General features: G+C 39.5%; 1 protein-coding gene across 3 annotated transcripts; it reads left to right on the forward strand.

Moving 5' to 3' along the window:
• Positions 1-2,701: 2,701 nt before the first annotated feature.
• Positions 2,702-9,273, forward strand: rmnd5b (required for meiotic nuclear division 5 homolog B). Of its 3 annotated transcripts, XM_056382322.1 has the most exons (11): positions 2,702-2,804; positions 4,493-4,669; positions 4,857-4,999; positions 5,078-5,215; positions 5,373-5,473; positions 5,644-5,810; positions 6,056-6,221; positions 6,463-6,565; positions 6,651-6,805; positions 7,263-7,347; positions 7,772-9,273. In XM_056382322.1, exons 2-10 carry the CDS (start codon positions 4,531-4,533, stop codon positions 7,324-7,326), a joined length of 1,176 nt encoding a protein of 391 aa, XP_056238297.1. In that variant the 5' UTR covers positions 2,702-2,804; positions 4,493-4,530; the 3' UTR covers positions 7,327-7,347; positions 7,772-9,273. The 3 variants fall into 3 exon arrangements, with proteins under 3 accessions (XP_056238297.1, XP_056238294.1, XP_056238295.1); XM_056382319.1 differs by having other exon boundaries at positions 7,263-9,273; XM_056382320.1 differs by having other exon boundaries at positions 2,737-2,760; positions 7,263-9,273.
• Positions 9,274-9,527: the final 254 nt, after the last annotated feature.

Consider the following 9,527-nt stretch of genomic DNA (forward strand, 5'->3'; position numbering starts at 1 on the left):
CTCCCTTTTGAGCTGGCCTCAGGGAAAGCACTTACTGAATCCAACCTGGATCCTTTTTCTTCTCCAGACTGGAGTTTGGTTGAGCATTGGATTTCCAGTGTGAGCAAGCCTGGGGTGCAGCGCTGGGGGTGGGTGGGTTTATAGTTAGCAGCAGGTGCTGATCCAGCCAGGATAGATGAGTGCGCCTGGAATTTGACACTTAGAGCCAGCTCAGTCACAGGGCCCCTCTATATATAGACCTATACTATCAGGGCCAGATAGCCATAGCGTTAGCTGTTTGATTGGGCACGCTGGTGGGAAAGAAAGGGGAAATTCCGAGCTCCAAGTACAGCCCACACATTGTCCACTTGACCACTACATATGAGGTTATATTTATCATTGACAGTTGATGTATACTTGTATGTATATATATATATATATATATATATATATATATATATATACATATATATATATATATATATGTGTGTGTGTGTTAGTGTGTGTGTGTGTGTATGTGTCTGTGAATGCTACGGTGTGGCTGGGGCACAGCAGGTCAAAGGTTAACATAGACCACCCGACTTTGACAGCTCACATGCAAAATTCTTGCGCGCTGCATGTTAGGTAGAAACACTTGCATAACATTGGTAAGGTGCTCTCACATGTTTCTAGTCATGTTTTTCCGTTTAATGTCTGAATATTCTGTGTTCTAGGAACACTAATTTTCATTTTATCTTATTTAAAAATGTTTGTTTTAAATTCATATTCAAGCTTGCCTGTCAACACATGACAAGCGTATGATCAAAAGTGTCAAAACAAAAGGGGTCATGTCATTTACTGTATGTATTACTGTTGCTACAATAGCAGTACTCTCTGAGCCACAATGAGACTGTCTGGGCATGTTTGATGGTAGTGAGTTTGGATAAGCCCTCTGTCCCTAACCTAATACCTCATGAGATTACCATTCATTCTCAGTCATTAAGTCATTCAGAGCAAGCCAATGGAAAATCTTTGATTGCAGCCCTGACTGAATGTTGCATAAGGCTCTCACTAAGGGTATATTATATCTGTAATATCAAGGGGTTGAGAGATTGTTTTCAACACTGGAAAGTCAACAAGCTATTTTATGTATGGCATCATGCATATGTAATTTGGCCCTCTCTTCTGTCTGAAGAGTCATACATTGCCATGAGTGCACACATTTTTAGTGTGGCTTGCCAAAATGGGAACTGGGTCTTTGACCTTGGTGGAGTGATAGCAATATGGCTCTACTCACAGAGCTATACAACAGATATATATCTATCTTTTTCTTTTTCTTTTTTTTAACATAGACTAGTGTTAATGGACTCCAGATCCACTTTCAAATATATCTTGTAAGTGATTTCAGATTTCACTGGAGGCTTGACAAGCATGGATCATCATTCCTCTGAACTCTTAACGGGTACCATAGAGAAGATGGATCATATAGTCAGTTTACAGCTCATACAGTAAACTGGTGTACACTATTTCATTATGTTTTGTAAATATATGTTGATATCACCTGGAAAACATGTAAAAAGTGTAAAACATGGCCTCTGAGAACAATAACGTTGGCAAAGGTTGCAGAGGATGACATGCATGCATATGTGAGTGCATATGTGTGTGCTGGTTATGAGAGAGAACAAACTTAAGTGTAGAGAAGTGCTGATAAATTTGAACCTCTGCGGTTATGGCAGCACAGCAGACTGGAGGAAGACTCAAAGGGAAAGAATGATGAGCACCTCAGCAATGGGGAGCTTTGGTCTACATCACTGATAGATTAGTCATGCAGCCTGCTCAAGTCCAAAGACCTCACCCACCCTCACCCTTAGCAATGCAACACACCAATAAGCTGTGCATAAACAATATGCTGCATGGGCATCTGTAAGTGGACGAATGTATAAACCTTCTACAACAAAGGGGCTTGGCAGAGAGGCTGATGTTCAGTGTCCACATGTTGTGCAAATGATGCATGGCACAGCACTTCCTTATGTGAAGATAAATAAACACGACTGCTTTTTCTGCTGAGCCTCAGTCTGGGGGCTATGATGGTCAACAAGGGTCAAGTCACATGATGGGTTATTTAAGTGCTAGTATGCATGACAAACAGAAAGAATATAAACGTAAGATCACATTTCAAATCTATCTTTTTTGAACTGACCTAGTTGCTCTTTTAGGATGTGATTAGCTCTTCGTGACCAAGCTCTCCACAAGCCACACTTCTAATATTACTTATTGTTTATTTTTTTGTTTATCAAAAATGGAAAAAGTTTGACGTACTTGTACTTTGTGTTAACTTTTCTATTTTATGCTACTTTATACGTTTGCTTCACTACACTTCATAAGGAAATGTTGTAGTTTTTACTCTGCTACATAGATTTGACTGCAGTACTCCCTAGTTACATTGTAGATTAAGACTTCAGATCAGATCGGCTTTAAATATGATTCATTGCACTTGTTTCAGATGAAACTACCCAAGAATACATAAAACAAAAATCAGCTCTACCTACAAGCTACAACATTAAAATTGTGTTAACATTTTGATGCATCAGTCTCCTGTGCCAACCTGCAAGGGATGAGTTGTGACAGCTGCGAAACTCCATTGTGCAAGAGATAAATCTGATTGAATTGAAAATCACACTGGGCGCTACTAGCCTCGGATGTCGCAGGGAAAATGACTTTTATTGTGAAATGACCAGTTAAGGCAGAATGCGACACAGGAAGTTGCGCATTACGACTGCTGGTGAAGTGTTGCCATAACAGGCAAGTGGCTAACGCTAATGTTTGCTAACTAATTAGCACGATAGGTAAGTGGTGTTTATTTAAACATATTTTAAAATTCAGTTAAACGGCGATATATGTTTTAAGTGTAGGAATAATACAAAATAGCCGGTTGTCATTTCTCTACTGAAATTTTTTGGGCCTTGTCAGTGAGCAGCAGGCTAACATCAACTAGCTAGCTTGCTGCTAGCAATGGCGAGCTTTTGTGGCTAGCTAGAGACTGTGATAGCGTTTGTTTATGTTAGCTCTGCGACAGCTTAATTTTCTAAAAGCACTGGATCGAATCAAAATATATGTTTAGCAACTTGTGGCGATTCATGTTCATCATTGTTATAGAGTAATAAAAATACGAAACGTGGTATTTCATCATTGAAACATAAATGCAGCTTGCGTTAATGTTGGTTACCTCTGTTACGGTAGGTGGACATTTTCTGTGTTCAGCTCACAAGCGGTTAGTTAAAACAAAGCTATGCCTAATAATGCTTTTGATTTTTTTTTTAAATAATAAAGTAACAACGGGGGAATGCCGACCAGCTGCCCAAAAAAAAATCCCTGAGCGTTTTAGTTTGATACCCTTTGATAAAACCAAACTTGTATGGCTGTGACGCTAGCACGACTAACGTTAGTAAACACCAGGCCGCGGAGTACACAGGGTGCCTGCTTCTCATCATGTTAGGGCCTTGCTAGTTGTTAGCAGTGTCACACCAGGCCAAACTTTTAATCAGGGCAGTACAGGATAGGTTCGTTTTTTTTCTTATCCCGATAAAAAAAAGAATCGACTGCTGACCAGCTGTCAAAGGCCTTTTCACGCATCATTGTACCCCAGCGCCGGTGACAACTGTGTGACAGTCATGGTATTGTCTGTATTGTATCAGTTTCATCAAACACTTGCTTGTGCCACTGAAAAAATGGAAAGGGATCCCACATCCTTTTAATAGGTCCACAGAACAAATTTGTACATTTCACAGCTTGTGTGGGAACCGCTGCAGCAAACAACAAACGTCTGCAAACTACACACTTCACTGAAGAGAAAACAATAACATCAATAATTGGAGCCTGATCAAAACATCAACTGGGCTGGTATACCAGTATTGGCATGTGTGATGGCTGATTGTTGAGAGGAAATTGCTGTTCAGATATGCCAAAGATATCTTTGAGATAGTCTAGAAACACAGTTTTATTATTTACCACTACCAAGTTTGTTTTTCAACTCTGAATGGTCCTGCTTAGCACACATCTTGGTCACAATTCTTTAGAGAAAAAATTTAAGGATTCCTGTTTAAAATGATTATTTCATGTATTTAGGTAAAAACTATGCTTAAGTATTTTAAATATCAACCAATCATCTGTGTTATTTTTCAAGAAAATTTACCTCACATTACCTAGTTCCAGCTGCTCATAGATGATGTTTTCTGTGTCTTGTGTGATCTTTAACATAATATCTTTGGGTTTATAGATGCTTGTCAGACAAAACAAGTGATGAGAAGACGTCATGTTGGGCTTTAGGAATAAATGAAATTTTGCCCAAAATTCTGATTCACTGAGGAAATAACTGGCAGATTAATGTTTAATGAAAGTGTAGCCCCGAAAAATAATCAGCATATATATATTGTTATCAAAATCTAAAATATTGAAATACATCAGGAATCCAGCATCAGTCAGGCTTTATTAATAACTTAACAAACTACTTTTCTGATTTTTCTCTTAAATCTAGGTGTCAGTGTTGTGTGTGTGAGAGTTCCAGTCCGAACCATGGAACAGTGTGCATGTGTCGAGCGGGAGCTGGAGAAAGTGCTCCATCGCTTTGTAATGTACGGACACCAGTCTGAGGAGAGGCTAGATGAGCTCCTGCGCAGTGTCTGTGAAATACGAGGACAGCTAGTTGCCTTTGGTAAGAAAAACTGAGATAATTAAGGTGAAAGAACACTATTAAGATACAATATGTATAAGTTAAGTGAATTAAATCTTAGTTTTATGACAGTTTAAATTTCTTTCTCCCATCATAAACTAAAATGGACGGTTCTTTGTTCATCATAACTTATAATGCAGTGAAAACTTGTCCTTTTTCTCTCTTGCAGGAGTACAAGATGCAGACTTATCAGTCTTATCTCAGACTATGGCCCAGTGTTGTAAGAATATCAAAGAAACAGTGCAGATGCTAGCCTCTCGACATAAGGACATCCATGGCAGTGTATCAAAAGTGGGCAAAGCCATTGACAGAGTAAGGACAGGTGGCGACTTTGTTTAACACTTAACATTTTATATACACAAACATCATATCTGACATGCTTCTCTACAGAATTTTGATGCAGAAATCAGTGCTGTGGTGGCAGAGACAGTGTGGGACACACCAGAGAGACAGAAATACTTAAGTGAGACCATTGTGGAGCACCTGTACAGACAAGGAATGCTCAGTGTAGCAGAGGATCTGTGTCAGGTAAGACTGAAACCTTCAATCTAATGCTTTTGGTGTAAACATACCTGAAAGGTATGACTACCTCCCTCTGAAGAGATCAGATTTGATGTAATCCTTGTTTTTGTCAAGGTAATTGTGGGAATAGCTCTTCACCAAAATACCATTTTCTGTTTTCTAGGAGTCTGGTGTAGTTATAGATATGAGTATGAAGCAGCCTTTTCTGGAGCTGAACAGGATCCTTGAAGCTCTGAGGATGCAGGACCTCAGGCCGGCACTAGAGTATGTTATTATTTACCTTTTATCTGTGTTTACTTATTCATCAGCGTTTTCAAAAATGTAAATAAATTGATTTGACTGACACAATCTGGCAGAGATAAAGCACTCACTTCAGAGTGTTCCGCATTTTTAAGTGTGTTGACATAAACCTGTTCATGTCTGCCCTTTCTCAGGTGGGCCGTGACGAATCGGCAGCGCCTTCTCGACCTGAACAGCAGTTTAGAGTTCAAGCTGCACCGCTTGTACTTCATCAGTCTGCTCAGTGGAGGAATCAGCAACCAAATGGAGGCCCTGCAGTATGCCAGACATTTTCAGCCCTTCGCCTCTCAGCACCAGAGAGGTAGATACAATACAGACACATAAACTTAGTGACATTCCTGACACAAAAACACAAAGATGTGAACTTAAGATGTGTTTCTTTTTAATGTGAAAGAATTTGAGGCTCTGACTCTTTTCAGAAGAGACCCTGCAAATGATTTGGGATTTGTATAATGGCAAATATCAAAATATTATGAGCCCTACCTCAGATTACTCATGTGATGTTGTTTGTTTTTTCCCCACCCCTGTACTTTTTTGTCCCTTCAGATATCCAGATCCTGATGGGCAGTCTGGTGTATCTGCGTCATGGCATTGAGAACTCTCCGTACCGCAGTCTGCTCGAGACAAATCAGTGGGCAGAGATCTGTAACATTTTCACCAGAGATGCCTGCGCTTTACTGGGCCTCTCTGTAGAGTCTCCACTAAGTGTTAGGTCAGAAAACTATGAACAATACACAAGACCTCATCCCTGATCTCCTTTTAATATGTTTAGATTTCTACCAAAGTTGAGGCTAAAGTTGAAACAGTTAGCACATTTTTTTCCATTCAAGATGAAGGATAAAAAAATGTTATTGCTTTGTCATCCCCATGTTGTATTATTATGTGTTATGTTATTATTATTAAAATATTACAGCTGCAGTCAAAGTATGTCAACATTGTCTATTTCTCTGCAGTTTTGCATCAGGCTGTATGGCTTTACCAGTGCTGATGAACATCAAGCAGGTCATAGAGCAGAGACAGTGCAGCGGAGTCTGGACACACAAAGATGAGCTACCTGTGAGTCCCTTTTGAATTTCCAGAAGACATCACCTTTCATTCTTTTTCAGCATTCACTTAATTCTCTGCCTCTCTGTTCACTTAGATTGAAATTGACCTTGGAAAGAAGTGCTGGTACCACTCTGTGTTCGCCTGCCCGATTCTTCGGCAGCAGACCTCAGAGAGCAACCCTCCCATGAAGCTCATCTGTGGCCACGTCATCTCCAGAGACGCCCTCAACAAGCTGACCAATGCTGGAAAGTAAGTTGGAAATGCAGCTAGATTTGTATGCACATGGTAGTAGAGGTTTAAGACACATTGTTTTATATTGTTGTGGTTTAAAACATTCAACGACCATATCCCCATTCATGATGAAATATTCTCATCTAATCAACCAAATTTTAAAAAAGGAAGCAATTATAATCAAGATTTGAGAATCGGCTTCTGGGCGTGTGTTGCATATGGGTGCTATTATGTTGGGAAATTAAACCTGAAAGACAGTTACCAAGAATGGACAATGGGGAAAAAAAAAATTAAGCCCCGAAACACGGATTTCACAATCTGTATGACCTCATCAACAAGGTAGACTTGGCAAAAATATTCTCTTGAACATAAAAAAATGAATCCAAAAACTTAATAGTATGCCTCAGGAAATAACCAGCTGTGATGTAAAGTGTACATGATTCTAACATCCGGTTCCTGATCTCCTCATCCTCAGGTTGAAATGCCCGTACTGCCCCATGGAGCAGAATCCGTCACATGCCAAGCAGATCTACTTTTGATACCGCACACTCACCTCATGAGTAAGGATGAAGTTCCCTGGAGCTCTTTGCATTTCCAGGACCATTTGCTCTGGCCCTTTTCCTCTGTCCCTGGCCTCTTGGCCTGTTATTGTAAGCATTAAGGTTTTATCCCAGTGCTCCTCTGGACAGCCTTGGCCATCCCGTAACCCACCTCGGACCCTCCAACTTTGCGTAGTACACAGAGTCCTGCGGAGATGGTCCAACTACAACTTGTAGTAGAGTGAGGAGTCTGTCAATAAAGAGAACATCTTCACGAAGAAGCACCTCTGAAAAAGGATCATTCATTGAAACTCATTTGCAAATACCTGCAGAGTTATAGGCTTATCTTTTAAAAAATGTAATACTTTATAGTGTTTGTTTTCTCAGTTTTATCAACTGCTTGAGTTGGATGACTGCTTCTTTTTTCTTTTTCTTTTTTTGACAGAAGCAGTTAAATGATTATGGATGGGTGAGTGTTGGTAAATGGCATAGATAGGCAGTTTTTGACTTCTGGATGGTAATAAACTTCTATTATACCTGACAAAAACCACAGAGTAAGAAACTGTGTAGTAGGTTTATTATTTGCTGGTGAGGGGAACTGTGGAGGTGTGTCTTGAATTGAACTCTTTGATTGTGACCCATTACTCCTCCATAATGTAATAAAGGCCTCACGTAGCTTGAAAGTCACTGTTGGCTGATGTATCCATTTGATCAGTAGAACAATTAACTAACTCATCAATGGTGGAACAGCTATTTTTGTGACTGACTGCACCAGCAAGATTTTCATCATTATAGAAGCCATTTGTCTTGTTCTATGTATGTATTTAACAAACAACGACAAAAAGGAAACTAAAAATATATACTACTGTGAAATGTGCTTTGTTTCTATTTTTCATCGCAACCGCCAGAACGGCTCATGTAAAATAGTAAATTAAACTGAAGAGCAACATGCATAATCAACACTACTGCGTAACTTTCAGAACTAACAACTCAACAGTTCGCATCACGGTTGTGCCATCGCCTCACTCTGTCCTGCATTGTGTTTCCTAAGCTTGCACGCCATGTGATTTGGAGATGTGAAGTGGTGTGACGGTAGCCGTATGGTCTGACTTGCAGTGACTGTAGGCTTGTGATTCAGCTTTACTCGTCGTGAGTGGGAGGGAGTCCTCTGATCATTGTGGCTGTTGTTTAATATATAACTTAGAAAATGCCTCTGCTGCAATAGGTTTGGCTTTTATTTTAAATCGACTCAGAATAGAAACATTAAAATCCATACATTTCCTCAGGGCTCATTGTAACGGTTCATACCACACCTTGCAGTTAGTATTAAAAGTTGTACATTTTATATAAGGAGTCTTGAACAAAGATTACACATATTTCATTATTGAGGCTGATAGTTTGGGTGTTGCAGGAGTTTGTGTATATTATTCAACTGGTGATGTGTACACATACACTTGGGGAAAGCGTGTCACAAACTCCAAGCCATTTGGATGTACAATACAATATGTTTAGGTGATGAATACTAATAGTGCAAGTTCCCGGTGTCCTCTTGAAAATGGTGATGTCACCTCACGCTCGAGTGAGGCTAATTTGTTCAGCAAGCACTGCACCAGCATAGCTCACACTGACAATGCAACATTACCCTCAGTTTGAAGTCAGAGTTTCAGATAAACATTTATTTTGGGTTCATTTGGAATGGGTTAAAGCACATGTTTTGTGTGGACTTTCACTGAATTTCTTCTGTTTTTCTTTGGTTGACAATCATTCATTGCTTCTTTGAGTGTTCCTTCAGATAGACTGCTAGCGCTCCGTACTTCTGTTGTATTAATTTTGTTGAATGTTTGCATTTCCTGCTTTTGTGTGTTATGCAACCTTTATTGTAAATATTTATCCTCTAACATGTTTCATATACTTGCATCTGAAATTCAAATAAAAATTTATACTCCAGGTCAGTTTTGGAGGCTTGTACTGGCATTTGGTGGTGGACTGCTCCTACCATAACTACAGCTGCTCGGCCCTTTTTGTTTTTTACATCGCCACTTGGTGGAGCTAGTGCTACATAATCCATACATGAACTAAATTGCCCTGAAGTCTATTGCATCTTAAGTTATAGGTTTTTAATTTGAATGAGTTTCGCATTTTTACTAATAAATTATTCACTAATAATTAATCATGTCACTTCATCAGATAAATGGCATTCT

Source organism: Seriola aureovittata, chromosome 8 (genome assembly GCF_021018895.1).
Source record: "Seriola aureovittata isolate HTS-2021-v1 ecotype China chromosome 8, ASM2101889v1, whole genome shotgun sequence".
NCBI lineage: Eukaryota > Metazoa > Chordata > Actinopteri > Carangiformes > Carangidae > Seriola > Seriola aureovittata.

What these genes read in the sequence shown, in the direction of transcription:
- rmnd5b (XM_056382319.1), top strand. Translation starts at nt 4,531, where the DNA reads ATGGAACAGTGTGCATGTGTCGAGCGGGAGCTGGAGAAAGTGCTCCAT. An exon ending in AGGACAGCTAGTTGCCTTTG is followed by an intron (nt 4,670 to 4,856) that starts GTAAGAAAAACT and finishes TCTCTCTTGCAG; the next exon opens with GAGTACAAGATGCAGACTTA. An exon ending in TGGGCAAAGCCATTGACAGA is followed by an intron (nt 5,000 to 5,077) that starts GTAAGGACAGGT and finishes GCTTCTCTACAG; the next exon opens with AATTTTGATGCAGAAATCAG.